At 39.7% G+C, this 24,713-nt stretch overlaps 1 protein-coding gene across 1 annotated transcript in view; it reads right to left on the bottom strand.

Annotated features, from left to right (window-relative positions):
• Nucleotides 1-24,713, bottom strand: part of NCKAP5 (NCK associated protein 5) — a gene marked incomplete at its 5' end in the record, with an annotated part of 361,891 nt that overhangs the window by 125,136 nt on the left and 212,042 nt on the right. The window contains one exon of the mRNA XM_084264849.1: nt 14,434-14,524. Coding sequence (XP_084120975.1) covers nt 14,434-14,524 — 91 coding nt within the window. The remainder of the gene's footprint in view (nt 1-14,433; nt 14,525-24,713) is intronic.

Genomic DNA, 24,713 nt, shown 5'->3' with positions numbered 1-24,713 from the left:
GCTGCTGAGTTTTACAAGAGGTCTATAAAAATCATAGGACTGAACGGTGAATCCTACTAACTCCATTAATTATGTGTCCAAGTTCTGTGTTGAGAGAGAGAATGAGTTAGAGCGAGCAAGCAAGACATCAAGACTACAAGCAGGCAAAGTGAAATATTGCTGAAAAGGACACAGCAAATGTAAGGGGGAAAAAGTGAACTCAGAGAGTAACCTGACATCTCAGCACAAGGCAAAGTGGGCAGCCCTTTACATCATGTTCTTCAACTATATAAGCAGATGCAGCATGACAAACTATTGAAAAGGTGAAGAATGGAAAATGGGAGGTAAATAAACATTAAATAAAGGGGATCAACAGAAATCTAGTGGAGTCCTCTAATGACCACTGAGGGGGGGGTATGTGTGTCTTTTTGATAATTCTTATATAGAAAGGCTCATGCTTTCATCGTCTTTGGGTTAGTCTGGAAGTGAGTCATATTTCCTGTAACTGCTACAGACACAAACTCTGTCTAAGCATAAAATTATGAATAACTGTGCAAATATAACTCTTTGAGAGTTAACAGCAAGGCATTATCTTAATTAAAACCCATAAACACAACTGAATTAAAAATCAGCACTGTGAATCACATTTCTAACAGTGTCTTTTTAAAATATTAATTAGCTCAGAAATTGACTATTACTATGTTAAAACTTTAATCAAGAATCAATTTTATAAGCTATCACTGAATACTCTTACACAATTTGTGGAGGCACAGACCTCATTCTCAGCCTCAAAACATAGAAATGAGAGAGCTGCTCCATCAGGTTTTCAGCATTAGTGCTATCCTGATCACAAAGAAACTGCAAATATAGTAATTGGTTTTGTTTTTTTTTTTTTGGGGGGGGGGGGTGTTCGGGGTTTTATTTTTCTTTCCTGCTACTCACTGGTGCAACAATCAAGCATGTGTAAAAGAACCATTAAACCATTTTCCCTTCAAGTTGCCCTGATGACTGCATTGACTTCGCCGACCAGCTTAGTCCCTTTTTTTCCCCTAGATTCCTATTGTCCTTGTGTTACTTCAACTAAAGAACATATTTTGAATCTTCTAAACAGTCTCTGCTTTATGCCTCACGTATTGCACAATTGAAGGCAGGCTGGGTTTTCAACCTGAACAGCAAAATACTCTCCAGGTCAGAATTCCAGCAAAGGCAGAGCAAGTACTATTCTGCTGATCAATGAAGTTTCTTTCTTTTCTGTGAAAAGGTAACTTGGAAATTGTCTGGAAGAAAACTGGAGAGGTAAAAAAACCCCAACCCAACAACCCAGTTCTTGGCCTCTCCAGACCAGTAAGAGTTCAAGACACACACCTGTACCACGAGAGGATGCAAACACAGCAGCCCAAGGAGAATTCTACAGTAAAGACCCATCTGCATCTCTAATGTTCTATGTCAACAAAGAGACAATAGAAATATTAAATATTCAGATTTTATTAAGCAGAAACTAGGGTTATGATGCTCACTGTAAACCCGTTCCCACAGAATTAATGAGAAACTTACAATCAAGTCCCACATTGTATAAGCTTCTCTCACGTGGGTTTGAACTGTCACCAGTTTGCTGAAACCAACAGTCTTCTGCAGATCTAAAATGACACCCTGCCCTGACCGTTATTTCCAAGTATTCAGTTTGTTCTATAAATCAAACAAATAGTGTGCTGATGATGAACCCTTTGATCAAACACTATGGGCCCCATAGCCAACAGAAAACAACAGCTGAAAGCAGACCCCGCGCTGGGGAAATGGCAAGCTTTCCAGAATCAACGCCGAGACATAAATCACTGAGGACATTGATCTATGAAGCTGTACAACGCAGCGACCTGACTGAGACTTATCAGAGAGCTGCTTTTCAGCTAGATGAAGCCGGAAGGAGCAGTATAATCCTCCCCCTTCCCACTGATAAACAAAAGTAAGAGCAATGTATTAAAGAGAGCTGAAATTCCAAATGATAATTTGTTGGGATTTGTAGAATATAAAGAAGTATGTAGAATATAAAGTCACTCTTCTCCCTTCCACCCACCTTTCAGAATACCAAACAAGTGTTTCGCTGTTTATAAACAAAAGAAGTAACTACAGCCACAGAAAACATCATATGGAAGCTTTCACAAGATAAGCGACCAAACTGCCTATGTCTCCTCCTTCATCCCAAGGAAGGCAAAAGGCTGTTGACCACCTGGGCACCGAGTTTGTCAATGGGGTGCCTTTCCTTGTCACCTTTCCAAGGAACAGACAAGTGTCTGAGGGCCACTTAGCTATTTCTTAACCATTTTTATTTCAGAAATCATTGTAGTTTTAAAGTTCTATTGGTAGTACCATCAGTCTGTTCTTTGCCCTTTCTCCTTTCATAAGATGCTTTATAGGAATTACATGCACAAAGAAAAAAAATTGAAAAAAAAAGCTTACTTTAAAATATTTCAATTTGTAACTATGAACTTTCAAACCAAGATGAGTAAATGTCAGATGATACAAAGAATAAGGAAGGTAACTAGCAGAAATCTATTCTAGATTTTCTTTTTACAGTGAAAACCATGGTTGGGATAAGGGCTCTTCTCTGGTAGTAAAAAGAAATACATGCTATGAATGATGATATAGTTCTCCAGGTAACTCTTGTTCCAATTTTTCCTAATTTGGGGTTTTACAATGCAGGAGCTACCTACTCGAGAAGCTGCCTTTTAAGAAACCAGAAATCATTAACAACGCTCAGCAGCGGACAGGTTTCCACAGGAGAGGCCAAGCAGAGCCAGCACAGCACCTGCCCCAGCTCTCAGCAAGGGGAAATTCAGGGTCCTGCCCCGGGGGAGCAATCACGGGGTGCACCAGTAGAGGCTGAGAGCCAACTGCACAGACAGGTATCTGCTGCAGGGAAGAGAGGAGATGGAGCCAGACTCTTCTTGGAAGTGGCATGATTGAGAGACCATTTTTATCCCATGAGGGTGGTCATATGGTCACTGGAACAGGATACCCAGGGAGGTTCCTAAACAACACAGATATTGCAAAGTTGACCAGACAAGTGGCAATAATAATACAACACAGCATAATCTCATCCTGATAGAGCTGGATCTGGTCCCTACAGGACTGATAATAAACAGTGATCTTTCACAAGGACATGGGACAAAATTCTGCTTGAACCAAACAAGAATTAAAAGATCAAGATCTCTGAAATGCTGATTTCTCCCAATGAGTGTTGGATGACATGAACTGCTTGTCTGGAAATTGTAAGGAATAATTAGAGATGACATCTTTGCTTATAGAAGCTAAAGATCATATTCATGATATAAAAACACATAGTCCTCCAGAGAAGTGAAGTGTTTCAGATGCAATGTGGTAAAGATACAAATGATCTCTATTTCAATTTGGGGCGTCAGATTGCAATGCCCAAGTGCTGTTTGTTTTCTGAATTCCTTTTAATTCTTCAGCTTCTGAAATTTAGTAGAGACAATGGCTTCATAATGGTTACAAATTCAAACTCTCTCAGTGTCATGCCTGCAAATTTCCAAAAACATACTGTAAGCACGTTTAACAAAAGAAAAATACACGCTGTATATATAATTAATATTAATTATATTAATTATAAGATTAAACTCATTAATCTGTTTAAGATCGTTCATAATCCCTTATTTGAGAAAAAAAATTAAATTATTCACAATGTAGTTATTAACAGGTGATACACTGAAGCAATGGTAACACGCATCCAAGAAGCCAATCAATACTGAAGTGGCTAACTCAGCATCCCAGCACTTCCCCATGGTGTCTCAGAAGCTTCCACTGGACTTTCAAATTGATATTTACTAAATAGTTCTATTTCAGTAACTGAATTTGGTGATCCAGGTACACTACACCACACCTTAAATGTTCTTCCCTGCCCTAATAAAGGCAGAGTTTTAACCTCCACACCTAAACTACAATTTAACAATTCATATAGAGATTTGTTTATGTATAATAAATGGTGAATGTTTTTTCTTCCAAGGTCATTCTATAGTCTTGATCTGTTCTTAGGTGATGCACTTTCAGTGTTACTTCACTGCAGGTCTCCCAGTGTTCAGGACTATTTTTCATTGAGAGGAAGCGATAGGAAATGAGAATTTTCAGACTGTTGATGTAGATAAAAACTGCAGAGGGTTTCTTTGTACTTTCATGAAAAAACAGCCCCAAGCTATGCACAAGGTGCTTAGTCTGACTGCACAAGCTGGAAAAGGCACCAATAGCTCCGAGAACTACTGACTTAAAATTCCAAAAAGGCTGAAATTGTTTCCCAGTGTCGGCTTCCTCCCCTCTCTCCACCCACCATAAACTTTTTTTCCTTAATCATAATTACATCTGTTTACTATGGACCAATCCCTCTTAAATACACCCTTTGAAAGTTTGTTCTGTTTTCTAATGTGCTTTATAATCCATTTGATTCAGTGAAACCTGAGATGTATAAAAGATACTTGTACGTTAAGTCAGAAGAGAGTGAATACGGCTGATGAAATCACAAAGTGTTTCCTGCGAGCTGCTTGGTACAGGAGTAGTTACTGATATCACCGTGACCTGAATATGTTTATTACATCTGTAACTTTTAAAAATATTGTTTATTTATTTTGGGGGTTGGACCCAATGATCTCTTGAGGTTCCTTCCAACCCCCACAATTCTCTGATTCCTAATGGGAATCCCATTAAACTCCATGACACAGGTCTGGAAAAAAAGCTGTAATGGACCAAATAACTTAGAGTGGAAAAAAAATATTAAAAATTCTAAAAATGTGCAACTAGACAGTGCAATCAGTTATCTCTTAGTGTAAGGCTACAAACATGAATTCTGGTTCTACTTTTTTCACTTCTGTCTATGTATTCAGTTGTTTTCTCTTGCTTTATTTTCTCCCAGTGGAAGGCTGGACTAAAATACAGCTTTGCTGTAGATAGCAAACCAGCAAGTGTAATAATAATATATTTTTGTTTAGCTAACAGCTTTTGTTCACAACAAGCTAACTAAAAATTGAAGGAAAATAAAACAATGTACATATATCACAAGATTTCACAGGAACATCCCAAATTGTTCACACTTTAACATTACTGTTGTCAGGAAAAAACATACAGATTTCTTCTTTTTCATCTCTGTATTTCACTTACTAACTGAACAGAGTGAGCAGCAACACTCCCTAGATTAAATACATGTGATGGATAAGAGAACAAAGTAGTTTATGTTTCTGATATGAGCCTCCTAGCACTCACATATCAATCTAAATGTACTACATTTTATTCTTCACTCAAAACACTTGTCCCTCGTACAAGCTATCACCCCTATTGAACAGCTCTGCAGTAACATTAATAAATTTCCTGATGATACTTTTGTTGGCTGTTCTATGCATCAGAAACATCTATTTCTTTTGGAAAAGTTGGGATCAAAAAGGACTGTTGGAGAATAAAACCTTCACGCTGAAGTTCACTGTTAAGGGCACTTATCAGATCAGTAAGAGTAGACGGAGCTTCAGGTCCCCAGCTGAATGTCAGCCTGTGGTGTCAAACTGCACTGAACTTGGGACCAAAAATTGCTGTTGTCAGCATCCTGCCTTTAGTGAATGGATATTCACATTGCCAACAGCACCCTCGCCCCAGGCACTGTGTCTGTCAGAAAACACAACCAAAGCCTGAGCATTCAGGAGGTGACTCTTCCAAGGCAGGTTCCAGGCACAGTGCTGGCAGTAGCTCACCAGGTTCTTCGCTCTAGTGCCTTTTCAAAGTGGAAGACTTCAGCTACACCCAATAGCAAAGTTATCAGCAGAAAAAAAAACACTGTTCTAGAAGCTAAGCTGTTCCTTCTTAATGTATGTATATATGATATGATGAGAAGAATAGGCAATGTGCTTTTTCATGCTGATATTCTCTTATAAATTGGTTCATTATAGTACCACAATTGAAGTCATCATCTTTCTTCCCAGGAAACATGTATTCACCATTTAAACTTTCCTGAAGGACTTTGTAAGTATTAAAATAACTACACTTGACTAAAATGACAGTATTAAAACATGTACCTTAGACTGAAGTACAAATAAGCCAAAATATTCTCAAAATTAAATTTTATGTAACAGCAATTAAAGCAATAGAATTACTCTGGATTTAAATTGCTAGAAATTGCCAATTTTTCTTCCCTTTGCAGCTTTTTTCTTTTAATAATGTCTTTTAACTACTTGGATGAAAGCCAAATTACCCTCTTTAATGAAATTAATAACTTTGAGGGTTTTTTGTTTTGGATTTTTTGGGGTATTTTTTCCACCAGAAAGTCTCCTAAGTGCTAGCCTCTGCTAAGATGCTGTTTTCCATTAGTGGTCTTTTTAGGGAATACCACAAAGTAGCTCTAAAGGACACATCTGAAGATGAGTATTAACTAGTACTTTGGAATGACAGGAATGTACTGACTAGTTCTCCTCATGAGCACAAGTGCAGAAGCTGACCTGAGACATTATCCGTAGGATCAGGAAAAACACCTAGTATATTTTTGTGTAATCAGTTAATGTTTTGCAAGTGTCAGGAAGAGGTTGGCTTGTCTCAATCTTGTCAGGAAAACTTCTGAAAGAAGCTCAGAATGCACCTTCACACAAAAATAAAATGTAGGAATTACCATTCTGGACCAGATGTGGAAAGTGGAAGAGAGTGATTTGGCCACATGCAATACTCAGCCTTGGGATACCAGGGAATACAAACTGGTTTGACAAGTTTTCTGTCCTGACGCTTCTGTTACTAGACAGAATGCAGTGAATTATTTTTATTTAGTATTTCTGAGTAATTATCCTTAAACAGAAAAAGTCAAGGGTTAGATAGATAAAAATGCTTCTTATTTACTTCCCGGACCCTCCTGCCCAGCCAGAGCCTCTTCAATACCAGACAAGGACGTGTCAGGCCAACAAGGGACATCTGGATCCTGGCAGGGATCTGGATAGGCTACAGAGATAGGCTACCCCCTTACTAAAACCTTCCTTTGGCCAAGAGTCAGGAGTCACACTGCAGACCTGGGAGCTCTAAAAGCAGTTGCCAGATGGGAGACGACACCAACTCCCCAGGCATCTCCCTGCTCTGCTGTGGGGCTGGAAGTGGTGCTGCAGCAGCCCAGCACAGCTGCTTTCTCACACAGCCCAGGTGAGCTGCCCTCAGCCTGCGGGCTGGCACAGCCCTGCTCCGACCTGTGTGAGGAATACCTGCATGTAAAGAGCAGCAAGTTGGCCTTCACATCCAGAGATACCAGCATCTCTCCAAGCAGCAGAGAGATTATGTTAAAACTGGTATTTGCTATAAATTCCAGGAGGTTATTCCAGTCCCTTAGGCCCACCAAGCAGAGGTATGGTACAGTTAGACTCTTCTCTCAAATACATCTCCTGAATTAGAAAAAAAATCAACCAGAATAACACCATTAAGGGCAAGATTAAGGTCACAGACAACCTGCTGTGCATAAACAGGAAGTCCCTGTGTGCACTGGGATGACCTGTGTCAGCCAGGCTGTGAACCACATCAGCATCTTGCTTTCCAAAGAGTGTCTCTGACTGTCCATTATGCCTGTTTCATATGTATCGGGTTCAGGCAATGCATTTGGACTGATTTTTGTAATTCATTCCAAAAGTAAGAACTAGGAAGAAAGATACAGCAAAAGAGAGGAACAATGTATTGTAGAGGAAAATGTAAATGAGAAGCACAATCTGTATCATACATGATAGTATCATCAAATCAGTCAGCCTTCACTGTAGAGGAGTCTAGGAAGGAAAGAACAGCTTGTTTTCCAAGAGACAGGCACACAAATGGCACATTTCAGCTATGAGGCTTCATTGTGTTAGACAGAACTCCATTCCTTTGTTATTGTACTACAAACAATCTAAACCAGAACAAACATTTGCACACGTGTTCCCTGCAACAATTCCTTACACCAGAATTTCTGCACTAAGGTGGAGAAGTACCAGAAGAAAAGCCCTAAGGAATTAATTGTTGCTGAGATAGCCCTGGATTTTTCTGTATGGAAAAGCAGTCCAACAGCAAATGCTTGTGTCCTTGAAAAATCAGGACTGCTGGTGGAGCTCCCATGAGTTCTGCCCTCCAGGAGACAGAAAACCAAGCCTGGTTGACGCAGTCTCCTGTGTGCACTTCCAATCCAGAGATCTAAGTTTAATTTTAAGGATTCTTTCTGCAATAAAAGTTATCATTAACAATCTAACCTGGATTTCAGCTGGGGAATTCAGCTTGTGCCTTTTTTAAAATTCATGGCCATGCCCTATGTATAAAATGCTACATATCAATGGCCCGAACATTAAGCCTGTATGGTTTTGTGTTAAGATAAAATTATATTGCCAATATATAGTTTTTCTTCTCATGAAAGAGCTGTTGACACCAACAGCTGTGCAAATTAGAACTGACAGTCACAACAACTGTTCCCCATTTGTATCTCATAAAGCACGCAGACAAAAAAATCACATTGATCTGGCCAAGGATGCCACCTGAAATGTGCCTGTATCACTTATGCAGTCACACCTCTCTGACACCTGCTTCAGAAAGCAACTGGCAAAACACTTCCAGATTCATGACTGAGAGTTAGAAGTCTTGTAGGACTGGAATTATTTCATCTTTGTATTGTAGTTATTAGTACAGAGTCTTTAAAGATAAAGCTTTCTTAGCTTTGGGTAAGGCAGGAACATGTACTCACATTTACATCCAGAATGGGGGCAGGAAATGGAACTGAATTTCTATATTCAAAGCTGCTCCTCCCATGAAGCTGCTGTGTGAGTTAATGATTGCACTGGTGGTGATGCCCTGCAAATGGGACAGATGTGTCCCATGAAGCTGTGTGCCATTCTTCTCATGGTGCACACTAACGCTTGAGAAATCTCTTCTGAAGTCATTATTTCTCAAAATCTTGTCATCTCTCCAGAGTGAGAAAAAGAACAGAGCTGAACCACAGTAGTAGCAATTACTTGGTGAGAAGAGCCCATCCCAATGCTTAGGCTGCAATTGCTCAAAGTGTCTGCGACCACTTTGATGTCAGTGCAATCAGATGGGTGCCAAAATGATCAGGGAAGTAAAAATGGACACATACCACTTTCAGAAAGAAATGGAAGGAATCAAGCTGCTCTTCCCTGTTGCACTCAGGGCCAAAGAAATGTGAAAAAGTGCCTTACTTTTTAAGGCTACCTGTAATCCCCATTGAGGCTTTGAGCCAGACTTGGCATAGACTCAATAGCACTGACCTCAGCACAGGGATGGTTCTCCTGGACAAACCCTCTACCCCATTACTCCTATCTTTCCCCTCTTGAATCTGTACAACCTCTCTCTGCATGTTCCACCATGATGGAAATCCCTTCTGCTAAAATGTAATTTAGACCATGCCATCTGGTGAACAAGCTCAGTCAGAGACACAGAAGTTGACGGATGACTGGGGCTGTGAATTTAGATGGGGTGGGCTTCAGGCTGTCTAAACCCCAAGATTTCAGTTCCTGCTGATCAGATCAGTGTGCCTGGCTCCCATAGCAGTATGTGTTTGGAGTGCAAATCTCAAAGAAGCAACACTGAGGTTTTGAAAAGTTTACAACCCTTGCAGCCCTGAGTTATTTCCCTTAGTTTTTCATAGAAATTCAGGTGTCAAAATGCCCAAATTCCCAACAGTAAAAACTCTCTTGTTTATTTTGTAACAGAAGACAGGATAGCCTCATCTCAAATCCATCCAGGCTCCACTCTGAATTTGAGTCCTTTTCTATTAAAAGTATTCATATGTTAAGCAAACTCTTAGGGGTAGTAAGCCTTTCTCCAAGTTTACAATGAAATATGAAAAGCCTTTAAAAAAACCTCAAACCTCTTCATTATCTGGATCAGTACATATAACAGTTCCTGTTATCACAGAAGTTGCACAGATGACATCTTAAATATACCTGGGATTAAAAGATATGTTATCATTTTTCAGACAAAGGTTAAAGTTGGGCAGAAAAAGTTAATTTGCCCAAGGAAATGGAGAAATTTGCAGCAAAGAATCAAAAGCTGGTCTCCCAAACACAGTCTTTAAACAGGTTTGACTGCACCATGTCTGCCCTGAGCTTCAGCGCACGTTGACAATTCCAGAATTATAATAAATTGTGAACTTCAAACAAACTCTTCCTCATCCATTTTGCTCACTGGACACTGACATAAAGTCAAAAAGGAGTTAAAAAAAATCCTTGAAAGATTTTGCGTGATCTGTAATCACATAAGACTCTACCTAGATCCAGAATTGTGATCAAAGAGGAAAGAGACTCTGTTTTTTGACATCCATATTACAAGGACAAACTCAGAATCACAGAATAAATTCAGAATCATTTAGGTTGGAAAAAGCCCTTTAAGCCCATTGAGTCAAACTGTACACATAGGAAGGAAACTGTGTGGGGGGGGTGCTTGTTTTAATGTCTTGGGTTCAAGTACTGCTCACAATTATTTCTGGGGATCACCTTCTCCCTTAAATACAGTATTTGTGTTTTTAATGAGAAGAAAAGTAATACATGCTGTATTGGTTTGGCTTTTCATGGTCTTACTTTTAGGTGGACATGAGTTTTAGAAACATCATAAAAGCTCTTGCATACGAGAGCCTTTTAGTCAAGCAAACTCAAGCAAGCTGTATGATGGTTCACAGCAATTCACATCACATATTCTTGTCTATATTTACGTGAGCATTCATTACAAATCTTCCCTCAGTTATTATTATGTAAAATGATAGCAGAGGAGAATTTTATTCACAATCCTGCTTCTAAATTCATTTACCCTAAAGAAATCACATAATCCATCTGTAAGTCCAGCAAATTAAATTTCCATAGGGCAGTTATCTCTATGGAAGGGGGCTAGAATATTTTGCTTCGAGTAAGAATGCCAGCAAGACCTAACACAGTATTGCAATAACACTGAATGCTCTGGGCTCCATCTTATTATTATTCTTCCAACACAATCACTATGCGACATTTAATGTTCATTAGCAAGAATATTTATTCTGGAGTCAGGCATATTGATATTATAATAAGAACTCAATTTCATACATCCCAGAACAATAATTAGATTTGTAAAAAACAAATATGTAGACAACGGTCAATAGATCAAAAGTGTTTATTGCACAGAGGTATCTTTTATGACTATTCAGATATTAATTTGAACAGGCTTCAGACACTAAAACCAACTTACCATGGTGTCAGAGAATATGGGACATATGTTGATAAGTCACACTGGAGATTGGCTAGGTCATGTTTTCATTTCTTATGAAATACATGGCTGTGAAACCATGGTAAAATCTGATACCCAGCCTCACCCAGTATTTATCCTATAATTCTGATCATATCATGGTAATCACAGAGAACAGGTATGATTCAGAATACGTTCTATAAGGTGACTTTGACTGTAGAGGATGTAGAGATTTCAAATCAATCTTAGTATTTATATATTCAATGAGTTTTTTGTATGTATATGAAGATACAGATATTGCTTGGAACTCAGATAATAAAAATCTTTTTTTCACGTGTTTGCTTACATCTATACTTCACTTACAAATACAGGATGATAATATGGTTATTGTGTTCCTGAAACTCCAAATACATCAGTGTTTCTAAGAAACATTACCTATTGTACATTTAAGTTCTGTTCCCACTTGTGAACTGCCCTTACAAATATACAAAAACCTGTCCAAACGCCTTTGGAAAGATACAAACGAAATGCTTTTATTTCCATATTGATGCCTCTTGACAAACCTGGACGTGGCCTTTACAATAAAATTCCTCATGTATTTAGACAACTTTTCCATGATTTCCACACCGCTGGTTTCAATAACATGTTAATGACTCGTATGATTCTATGATAACGCTTTATTAATGTGCTTTTTCAATGTTAAAATACTCTGTAAACATTGCAGATCTCAGATTCTTTGCCAACTATTTGTTCTGAAGAGCCTTTCAGGTATCAGCCTCTATTATTACATGGGACTGTTGCCTATATCACCCTGCACAGCTCTTACGGTGTAACTGAGTAACAAACACAGATCCAGTGAAGGCATCTCTGACCTACATAGCAGGCAGCCATATGGGAGCAGGAATATAGAGTTATGCATGTGAATAGAAAAATTCCTTGAAATTCCTTGAAAACAAATTATCTGTTCAGGAGTTTGTCATTAAAGTGAACAAAAGGGATTTGAGGATGAATGAGCCAAAGAGATTCAGAAAAACCACAATGCTCATGGAAATGTTCCATATTTTTGCCCTGGTTTACCAATCAGAGACTGGTATATGATGCAGTACCCTAGCTATTCCTCCAGGAAAGAGAAAGAAATACTGCTTTTGAGTCATGAATTAGGAAAGAAAAAGTCATAAATAAAGAAAATTACATATTGGCAAGATGGAAGAAATGAAAATAATTTAAAAACAATCTGGCTTTGATATCATGAGAGAAAACATTCCCAAGAACCAGAAGAGAACAGGAAGAGAAGAAGCTGTTATGTGGAGTACACCAGAGTAACTGGTATATGGGTGGTTTAGGTCCTGGGACGGAGATGGTTTCACTCTCTATATACAGAGCTAGGCTCAGGTTTGGGGAGTCAGCCTTGAATACCACCTAGCAGATTTAAACCAAACCCCATGTCCAGAATGAAGGGAAAAAACAGGTTTAGATACCAGTTTGCTAGGTTTACTAGGTCATTGCTTGTTATTAACTGGGTAGAACTGCCTTGTTCTTTTGCTGCTCAGAAAACAAACCCAAGAGATTTTACAGTAAACACACCATGGTACCCATTCTCCTAGCTGGCAGGAGACAGCAAATGCCTGTGTCAGAATCGCCCCAATGGAAAACCAAAAAAACCCCAAGAAACCAAAATTCTATCTTTTTTCAAAAAATAAGAAAAAAAAAAAAAGAAACTAAACACAGAGGAGGAAAACCCCCACAGAAATCTACAAGCACTGAAATCAGAATAACTACTTTACCTCCCCTCCAGGCACACAAAATTTCAAGACTCCATAGCTATTTTTTTCAATCTCAAAGGAAAAATTATTAGCACTCAAAACCCTCAATTCAACTGAAACCAAAATACTCTGTTGTTTTTCTTGCTGAAAGTGCAAAAACAAAAGCTAAAGAAGCTATAACCTAACTGTGGTACCACCTCAGTGTGGTTTCTAAGGTAAGACAGCATACTGAAAAGCAGATAATAATATCATTCCAGCCATCTGTGACAGACAGGTAATCCACTCAAAGGAGAGATTGACATCAAACCCACTTCAGAACATCCACTGTATGATGGCAGGCATGAGCAGAAGTATAGATTTAAACTCTGAACCAAAAAGAGGGAACCAAGATTCATTTTTTGCATTCCAGAAGGGCAGCGAGAAAAATAGACTTATCACCAGTTTCTAACAGCACAGTGTTCTATTATAACTTCAACAAAAAGTTTAATTTGTCCTGAAATTAAACTCTACAGAATATCACTTTAAGCAGAAAAAATTACTATTTTGGAAGGTTAATCTAAAAGATTCTTTTCCCTTCAATCCGTGCTTAAAATGACAATTTAATTACATTGATAAATACACTTTAATATAGATTTTTGTTTAGCTGTATTGCTGTATTTTTGATCCCTGGGTTGTAAAAATGGACTAATCTAACTAGAATTTTTGAAAAGTGTCTTATCTTAAGGATCACTACCTAGTATAGACTTCAATAGATTATTTCAGCATTTTATATCTTTATAAGGAATGCTTATTCTGCTTAAAAAGATACAGGGTAGGACTGACTTCATTACCCTTGTTTTTCTTTTAAGAATTTGTGTGCAAAATATCTGCTTAACAGGGATGTACCTCATTCCTGTTTCCAGACACTTAAAAAAGGCTTTCCACCACCTCAGGTTCCCTGCTTCCAGAAAACAGCAGTACATCAGGAAAACGTAAACCTCTCTTTTCCCTTTGAAAAACTCTAAAGCCCCTGGTCTCCTAAATTCAATCCTGAGACACTCCCACTCTGCCCCAAGTGAGGCTGATAAAACGCACCTGCCACAAGCAGCAGTAAGATATGGAGCTTGATACGGAAACCTCCCACCCAGTACAAAATGAGTGGATAAAATTATCCATCACAACCTGAAGGTCAAGTTGTCAAAACCATCCATGTTTTCTAGAGATGCTGGAATGTATTACTTAAAATATGAAGTGCTTTTACAGTCAAAACTAGCTTGTCTGTCCCCTGTTAACTGTGAGGAGCAACTGCAGATAACACAATGACAATCAAAATGAAAAGCCTTGAAATGCAGTGAGAGAACACCTGCATAAATGCAGATGGTACCAACCACCACTTACAAGTATCTGTAATTAATAAAGAGAGGAAACAATGCCAGACACGTTTACCTCAGTAATGCAATTTTCATTTTAAAGAACTTTTATCACAAGAAAACAGGTAATAAGTCACTAATACCTGATATACCTTCATGATATTGACAGTTCCTTCTCCATTCTGGTCTGGGGATCCTTGGCTCTGTAGCAGATTTCTCACTGTCTCCTCCATTCTAGAGAATGAAAATATTTATAAAAGTCAACTGTATGGGAAAAAAATTCAGAGTTGCATTCAGTGGCTTTGTTCTTTACAAGAGGTTAATGCCTCCATGGCTACCATTAAATTAATATTTAAAGACAATCCTGGCCATATAATGTTCTCATAGTTCATGTTATGAATAACACATTAAGGGCACTCTTTTATCTTTTGAATATGCACAGTAATTAGTTGTATTGTTAAAATCCTATTGGAGCTCAGGTAAAAGAATTAAAAACAACTGTGTGCAAGACATCACCTTGTCAACAGTGTAACCAAACACCGTGATGAAATTACTGTCATTTAGGAAGAAAATCAGGCAGATTAAGAAAGAAACCAACCTGCTGTATTTCCAGCCAATTGTCAGTTTTGTGCGATTTAGACTGTCAAACACATTACTAGTATTTACTCTCTGTGTTATAGGTGCAGCAGTGTGTGCCAGTACATTTGTTTGTAGAGCTACAGCTGCTGAACACATTCACCCTTCTCTGGCCTTTCAAAGGGATGTAAAACGCAAGTGTAGGCTACAACCTGGTACTACCATCTCATGAAAACGTAATCAACTTCAGTTCTGCCACTAAAGGAGGAAGGGTTGCACTTTTATTTTAAAAGGTGTTAATAGACACCATCAAAAGTTGCCTTTGATCTGCATGCATTCATCAAGCATGTTAAAACCGCTAATAAGGCTCAGCCTCCTGAATGGCAGGCTGGGCAGAATAGAGAGTTCTGCTCCTCTGCACAACAGGACGGCTGGGAATAACAGAAGCCACCTACGAAACACTGGCCCCATTCAAGGTAGATCAGAAATTAAATCCATGGGCTTAGGAGATGTCACAGAGGCTGCCCACAATGAAAGGGTCCGGGGCTAAAGCTGGTTTCAGCTCTGTGAGTACCGGTAAGAAGAGGAAAGGGATCAAAAGCCAGAGCAGCAGTGATGGACACAACAACAAAGATGCTGGGGTTTACAAAACATGCTGAGTGCCAAATCCAGCTGAAGGTCCTCACGCTTCTCCCCACACCCCACCTCCTCATGTAAATTCTCCCTCCTGTACAGTTCTTCAGCTGTGCAGACCCAACAGTCACCTGCACCCTCTCTCTCACATTTTCAGTTCTTTTCCTTTGAAGCTGTTTCCATCCCTTGACAGAGCTGGAACACCAGCTAGGCTGGAACACAGACTGGAGAAGCGAAACTGCTGTGGCATGGGTATGTGGGTGACAAGGCAGCAGGAGATAGAGAGAGAGGGGAATACCTTAAGCCATATTACCAGACATGCTCTATGTTACAACTGTGACCTTGATGAAGGAGCCAGTATTCCCAGGCATATCAGACCAGAAACTGCCTGCTGTTGTTTATTTCCATGGTGTTCAGGCAAACATGACTTGTTTGTGCCATTCTTTGCAAATGCAATTGAGCAGAAGAATTATTCACAGCGTATCTTTTTTTTTATTATTATTTCTAAGGTAACAATCCAATGAGACAGCAAATATTAGCTAACTGGGCTGGCTGAAGGCCAGTAACATCTTTTATATAAGCCTCATACTCTTTCTGTTCTTTCAGTCCTATCAGAATGAATTGTATTGACTAATTTAGCCATATTATGATGTTCTCCTAGGTTTTCTCCTTTCACATCAGCCAGCTATGCTACTCTTCAAGAAGAGCACACTGGGTATTCATTCTACTCAGATGAACATTGACATTTTACTTATTCATATGATGGGTTTTTGTCACTGATGTGTAGACTTCTATATTGCCAGAATGCCCACAGAATAGTTGGACCATCTGTTGACCAACTGCGAATAAACCCAAGCCAGCTTTAATCTCTAGTGCAGGCAGTGGTGCAGTTTTTCACTTGCAGATTGGAACCATTCCTGTTCACTGGCTGACCTCAATCAGATGCCTTTAACTCAAAAGAACAAATCATTTGGGTTTGTAATAGAAATCCCTCTGCAGTCCTCACCACAAGATTTCATTTCTTAACGTGCTCATCATTTCATTTTAAAATTAATGATGTAATAGGATTCTTAATGATGGTGTTTACATAGCCACACACATTTCCAACTCTATTCCTCCATAAAGTTCTTACAAATTAATAAACAAGCAAAAATGGGAGAAAGATTCATTTATCACTGAAATCAGGGTTTTTCAATTTAGGCCTAATTGTGTTACTGAAAATATAGTCTAGTTGTGTATTAGTATCATCAGTTTAAACCAGCTCAGAAAATTCATAAAGTATTCTTAAATTCAAGATGTCATTCCATCTTCAATCAAATTCAGATGCTCTATTTCGGACAACAGGCCCATCCTGACACCTTGTAGGGACCAGTGAGAAGAGTTTCATGAAGCAATTAGAAACATCAGCACCCAAACTTCTATGCAAAAGAATAGTGTCTGCAACATAACAAAGAGCTCAGCTAAACACAGTTGAGATTTTTGTTGTTTTCTTGTTTGCAGCTATTACAGAAGCTTGTAAGAGGAGACATCCATAAAACCAAACTGCCTAACAGAGACACTGTCAGGGTGGTCATGTCACTACAAAATCAGCCCTGAGAGGATCTTACAAGCTCTAGGTACCCATGGAATATCTGAAGAAGGAAAGAGAAAACTACTTTCTGTCAAACAAGGTTTGACAGCCAAAACTTGCTGCAAAGCTCTGATGGTCAGTGCTCTTGCAGTTTATAAGCTGCTGCTTCTTCACTAGCATCCCAGTTGTTTATTTTTCGGAAGGACTGCTTAACCAAATAGGGTACAAGATAATAACTGAGACTTGTTTCTTATAAATTGGAATCTTTGAAGCATGTATTAATGGCACCTTAATTGAAAAGCAATTGTTACATGATCTATAACACTCTCCACAGTGACAGTACATGCCAGATAGATTTAGTATAAATTCTTTTAAAGAATGTGAGACTGGGTGAGCATCTATAAGTATAACTTGAAATCCCATGTTTTTCTCCCCAAGCAAGGCTTTCAAAGGACATCTGAATTTTGTAAGTGAAGCAGAAAAAACAGCTTTATGAAAGGCTATTTCTACACATCAACCTATATTTTTTCCTCTTTTGGTAACCACAAAAAGTTATCTTCTCTTGGTCATGATTCTAATATCCGAGATGGACCCACTCCAGCATCAAACACTTGCAGATTAGATCTAGAATAGCTGTCCCCCACGCCTGTATTCTGCCTGCTCACTGGCCTAGGCTAAAAAAACTGTTTTGCCAAGGATTCTGCACATCTTATGTAACTATCAAGCTGTTACAATCTGCTAAACAGTCTCTAAAGCTCACCATTCCCAAGACTACGTTCTTCAGTCATTATTTAAGCACATTAATTTTGCCCTCTCTTGAGTGGTTTATTTACTGTCTATTCATCTGATGCATCTCAGTGCCATTAAATTTTTTGTTACATCTATTATTTTAATGGGAAATTAAAGTTTTAAGAAAATTGAAGTGTTCCTTTCAATTTTCTTTCTTTAAAAAAGCTATTTTCTTTAGGGCAAAAATAAATGAAACACGTGTTTGATAGAAGCTTCTTAAGTTTCTTGACAAAATGTCAGTTTAGAGTAAGGAAACAGTCCTCCACCAGTCCTAACCTAAGGATAAATTTCTCAAAGCATTAAACAGAAGAAGAAATGAGGCACTCTGAGACCAGAATCTGTTCATGGAATATAAGAGTTTAAGGAACATAAAATATTAATGCTACTGCAGAAAGCACTGTCAAGATATCATCTGGAATATTATCTGCAGTTACATCACCAGCATTCAGAGAGGATTTGGTGAAGAGACAGCTCTGAGGTTGTTTAGAGGAATCAAAGAGTCTGCATCATGAGGAGACTAAACAACTTCTCTTGCTACACGTAAGACACGAAGGGCTTACATAGGTACGACTTCCACAAAAGAATAATTGAAAAAAAGTAAAATGTAAAACAAAACTACATCAACCTAAAGCCAATGATTGGCAAAACAAGATGGGAACAATGTGGCTAAAACTATAATTAGGATGTTTTTAATCATTGAAAAAGTGAGACTCTGCACCAGCCTGCCAGGTAGAGTAATGGGATGAGAAACCTAAACAGTTTTAAGCCAGAGTTGAGCAGTTTATGAAATTAATTACATAGCAGGGTCAAGAGCCGAGGACTTGAATTTATGATTCACAGGTCCTTTCTGCTGAAACAAAATCACTCATTCCTACATTTAAAAAAATTAATTTGTGCTGTGCTGTTGAGAGAATAGCAGGAAATCAATCCAACTTCAACATACAGTTATTTAGTTTGGCTTTGTTTCCGTGTGTGTTTCTGGACCAGAGGACCAGGGAAATCTGGAAAGGAGGAAACATCATTCCCTGCCCAGGGGTCAGCACACAGGGCACAGATGCCCAGGCATCCAAGATGGCAGAAGGAAGCTTCCTCTGTACTTTTGCTGCTACTCAAATCTTGTCTGGAAGCCAGGACCTACCTGCAAGGACTCACTCAACTGCAGGAGACTGGATTTTAAAGCTGCTTGATGTTTCTCACAGCTGCTTGATGTTTCTCACCTGGCCCCGCTGCTGCAAGTCACAGCATGTGCCTGAGCATAGTTTCATCCAGGCCAGGTGAGACAGACCCTTCTGGGTTGACACATCACAGCTGACAGTCGAATTCCTGACTTCCCTCACAAATTTCTCAGGATCATCACCTTCATAAATGGGCATCTCCTTTGTGCTGTCCCCTAGCAGTCCTGGGGCATGGCCAGAAAACCTGGCCACTTCGTGCCTCTCCCAGTTCTGCTGTTTCAAGTGGACTAAAGTAATAGCCTATTTTGTTGGGCTTCTCCCCAAGAACAGGTTTTAAGACCACATAGGAATTAATCTTTCCTCAAATACACTAAACACAAGGAGGCAGAAGAGTTTTCTCTGCCCTCCAACACTGAAAAATCTTCCCCATATATTTCTGACTTTGCAAAAAGGTCTTTCAGACCCCCTTCAGTAGAGTTTATCGATTTCCTTCTTTGAGAGAGGTGTTTCTCACAGTCTGCCACTGTAATCTGACAGATGAAGAGGATTTTCTCTGATCAACCTCTCAACTGTGCAGGACATGCCTTAATGTCCTGTCTCACTGCCGAGGAAACCCATTCTCTTACCTGGTTCTCTGCAGCATATCCCGTTTGATCTCCCCAGACCTCAAACCTTTCCTTGTCAGAGCAAGCTTTCCTTGAAAAAAATTCTTCCCCTGTATCCTGATCTTTGATTCCCCTTATAGCAAGGGGAATAAATACTCTCTACAGCCTGCGCTCTGTTCAGCTGTGTCCCATGCCGCCCATTTATGATTCTACCTCCAAGGGGAGGTTACCACATAGTTGAAAGTGTGTGACAGTTTCAAACCCTTCTCCATTGACCTAATTCCTTCAAGATTCCCACAGGCTGTCAGCTACCTTTTGCTAGGTGCTATCACCTTCCCTTTTCATCACCCTCAAGCTGAGGTGACAGTGCTTGGTGGTTATTTCAAATACATGTCACAAGAATTCCTTCAACTTGATAGGGACTTACAACCTCTCACAGACACGTCCAAAGGTTTCTAGAGAATCTTACTGCAGCATTTGAGGTTTCTATTTCAGCTCTTCCCAACTCCTCATGTGCAGCCACAGGATTCTTTTTTTTAAGACTTGGAGAAAAATATCAGTTAGAGACCTTTCTCCACCTTTAGCTTAACTTACTCTGTGTAATCAAAATTCTCAGGTAGGCATTTTCTTCCAGCTCATACCTGTGAGATGGTGAAGCTTCCTACCTCTCTCCTAGGCAGTCTCCAGCTTAAGACTCCTGGCTTCTATTTTTAGTTACAACCTCCCCAGAGATGTGGCCTGGGTTTCAGCTCCTTCAGCTGTCTGACGCCTCTCCACCTGATCACAGAACAAGCAACAGGCTCCCACGTGCTCTCTCAGGTCTTTCAGCTCCTGGTTCACACATGAGCCAGCGAGCATTTTCACCAGCTGGAGTTTGGTGGTTTCTTTGGAGACTGCAGTCTAGCTGGCTTTGATGGCAGACTTCTGTGCCTATGTCCAAGCCTTGCAGATCTCTCTCCAAACCCACAATCCAACAATAAGCTTCTGCCTGACTCAGCTCCCAGACAAATTTATTTGCTTACTCCTGTGTAGTTTAAAACTTCAGCTTTGGGGTTACCTGCATGTCACTTCCCTCACTGCTCGGTTCAAAGCACCAGACATTTTTAAACAGGAAAAATATCAAAGTGGCTTTATAAGACATAAAAGAAATAAAAACCTCATCTAACAGGAGTTCTGGTTCACTGCATCCCCACAGGAGTGTCTACCTGGTTTCAATTAAATTAGTGGCTCTCTAGACTGCAGGCTGTGCTGCCTCCCCCCGTCCCCAAGGATTGCCATCCGCTCTAGACATGGCTGTCAGCTCTCCTCAGCTCTCCCCCTGACCTGTAGGCCCATCCCCAGACTCTGTGATGGCCTGACAGCCACAATGACAGCCCTGAGACCCTCTGCTGTCCTTCATAAGCATCCTCCACAGTGATCCCCAAAAGAAGGCCTCTCCTTCCCCAGGCTGTGCACAAGCCTGCTTTCTCCATGCACCTACTGCAGAGAGCCTGTATCACACTGCCAGGCCTCCACTTCAAATGGGGAGGTAGCCAGAAGATAGCAGGCACAAGCTTCTCCAAAGAATTTAGAACTTGAAAATAGATTAAAAAAGTAAAGAGAGAAGTGAAAACAGATACATGATAAACTTAAAAGAGAACCGACAGATGGGAAGTGCTGAGGCTTTGAACCCCAAGGGGTTTTCTCCACATTTTCAGTTCTGTTTCGGATATGACATTGGTACATGCCTTGTAGCACTGTGCCTACAGAATGCACAATATCCATCCTTAATATTTCAGTTGGAAAATAAAGTAATAATATCCTTTACAATAGCAGCAGAAAGACATACACATAATGTATAATTTATATTTGTTCTTTCTGTTCAACAGTACAGGTGCTTATCACCAGAAATGCCATGGCAAATCCACCTCCAGTGGTACCTTCACAACCCTTTCCCACCACGGGCTCTGAGCAGCCAGTTCAACCCCATGGCATTTGCTTACTGGCAAATCCAAACTGCACAAGCCATGCTCTTTTCACATGCTCATGCTAAACCCTCCTTCTAAAAACACACTCAAGCTTCTGCCCGAAGGCCAAGCTATTTAAAGACAAGTAACACATAAATTATATTGTGCATGACTGGGGCAAGAAGTCAACTAGGGCATGCAAGGCCATGCTGGAACAAAACAGGTCTCAAGCTCTATTTACATGAGTGGTGACGGGTCCTTCTTTTGAGCTGGCAATCAGACCAGGTGCTCTGCTCACTAGACCATACCATCACGTGAAAATAACACAGACTTGAAAGAGTGAGCACAACATTTACTTAGGTGAACTGATGACCATTGAACCCACTGGAAATTTTCAAGGTAACTTTAAAATAACGTATATGCCTTGATCCTCAGATAAGCAGGGTACTATTTTGCAAGACCTCAGCCTTGGCATATCACTGCTCCCACACAAGCCTGAATTCTGTTATCACACGATGGCAGACCTGACATTTCTCAGAAACTGCTCTAACTACCCTCTGAGCCAGGAAATGTTGGAAATGTTTCCATTGTCTCTTTCAGCCATACAGATTTCACTCATAAAACTTACACCTACAGCAAGAAGTTTCTGAACAGCAACAGAAAAAAGGGTAATGTTTATTTCTGTGTTGACAGATAGACAAATGCCATATGGACTGAACGGGTGTCTTCCATGTCTGATTTTCCCGTATATGATTTTCTAAGTTACGGACAAAAAACCAGTCTAAGACTAAGTCTCACTGAAAAGCTTCTCACAGGCAATTGAAAAGATTTTTTCAAATGGAAGGACTGTGCCTCCTACAATTCCCCAGTAACACATTTGGGACCTTAGGACAGGAGATATTTTCATTAACTTTAAGTGGATAAAACCAGACATGTACAGAAAGCTAATTCTCGTGTCAGCTTAAACATATGCTTGTAAATTCAGACTCTATTCATGCTGGAGGCACCAGAAATAGTCACAGTGTTTCAGCATAACTGAAAGCATCAGAAAAATTCCAGACAACTATACCATCAGGCTGCAAATTTTTCCAATGTCAAACATTTGCAAATACATAGATGCATGGATAGGTGTATCCACCAACTCTTCCAAATACAGATATTTAATTCTGCATATAAGCACCCTGACACAGACAAACCACTATTGCTTTAAGTTACTTACAGAAATATAAAGTCACTCAAAAAGTTCTTGTTCCACTTTGAGTTACAGCTTCAAGGGGGTACCAAAACCACCTTAGCATAGCTCCGTATGTTCCTATGTGTTTTCCACAAACAGCAAAGATGCTATGTGGAGTGAGGCTATTTTTGTGGGGTTGAACTAGCTACAAGAGAAATGCAAGATAAAAATGAGGTCTGTCATCAATGTGCATTTGCAGAACTCTCTACAATGCAAACAAACTGTTCTTAGGCATTTTCACACTACACAGCCCATCATGAAGTCATGTCCCTGCCCATGGCAGGGGGTTGGAACTAGATGATCTTTGAGGTCCTTTCCAAACCTGAGCATTCTATGATTCTATGAAGCTTTCAGGCTCAGACTGCAGAGTGCTGTGGCAGACACCACCCTGTGCTGTCCGCAGCACTGACAGCAGCTGGAAGAAAACTAAAAAGAGGAGGGACATTTTATTTTCTTCTGCAGAAATTATCAGCCTCTCTGACACCACAGCAAAGGCTCCCTTAGGCCATCAGATTCTGGACTCCAATCTCAATCTCTACACAATGTGAAGTTATTTCATTCTCTCATAGCTCTACCTCTTTGCAAACCTTACTGGAGTTCTGAGATGACTATAAGCAATACCCTGTGAAGATGTGTGGATCCAATTTTCTGTAAGTAAAATCCCAACTTCACAGAACCAGTAAGTAATAGTATTTTCTTTAGCATAACACGTTCTACTTTTTTTAATGTACAGAATGACTGAGATATCCATTGCACATTACTGGCATTTGCCCACTAGTGAACAACTGCAGTAAAAATCCAAGGACAATCCATCACAAAGTTGAGTTTGTTCTTCCCTCAAAGCATACTAGCTTTAATTATCATAACTCAGCATGTGCTGGTAAATATGGTTGTTCTATTAGAAAGATCAGTGATGTGAAGCCTCACCCCAGGATATACTAACTCCCTGCTCATATGAGGTCTGGGGTCCACAGTTTTCGTGCTTTAAATATGCAGGTTAACATATTATACTGTGTCTGCTTCTCACAGGTGAAAAAAATGAGGCACAGCAAAGTTAACCAACACAGCCAACATCTGTGACTGTTAGAACCCAGGACACCAACTGTTCACTCTGCTGGGTCTAAGCCACAGATGACATGTTCTCTCTATATCATTTTCTTGCTATGTCTGTACAAATCTTCAGCTCTTTCCATCAATGATCTGAGTTCTGTATCTTAGGAGTCTCAGTAACTTTAAGTAAATCAGCAGCTCTGCTGTCTCTTCACTGGTATGCTAATGTTCCACACATCTCACACGAATCGATTGTGCCAGCACTTGCATAGCCTTAACCAAGCCGTTCGATCTGGAGTGAAGCACGGTAACAAAAGCTTTGCTCTGTCTTTTTATCATTCTGACAGTTCTGCTCTTCTGCAGTAAAATGAAACCTGGAGGATTTGTGGGAGGATATAGAGACATATTTACACCTCACCATTCTACAATTAAAAAATTGCAAAACACTTAAAATATATAACTCTTCTGAGTAAGTGCTCGTGACTATGCATCTTGTTGCTGCACAAAAAAATACAGAGTTCTTTTGACTGACCACTAAGTATGAATACCTTAAAGTAGTTCAGAAAGTTTCCTTATACTGAACACCTTCCAACATGCCCTGATGCCTTTAGAGGCAGGGATTGTAAAGTTTACTATCTTCTTGCATTCTTTTTCCCTTAAATTGCTTTTTGTGAATTCAGTGCCTTGAAAAGGCACTTGGACCTTCCCCAAAATGGGTCACCTCAGATGCTCACAAATACAAATAACAGGAAGAATCAACAGACTGGTTAACATCAGCAAAGATGGACGAAACATGCAGGAGTATTCTGAGTGATACCTGCGCTAGAAATAACATTAGGAGAGTA

The sequence above is a fragment of the Gallinula chloropus genome, assembly GCF_964237585.1.
Source record: "Gallinula chloropus genome assembly, chromosome: 5".
Classification (NCBI taxonomy): domain Eukaryota; kingdom Metazoa; phylum Chordata; class Aves; order Gruiformes; family Rallidae; genus Gallinula; species Gallinula chloropus.
Note: the sequence above shows the minus strand (reverse complement) of the source record. Positions and strands in the feature narration are given on the sequence as shown.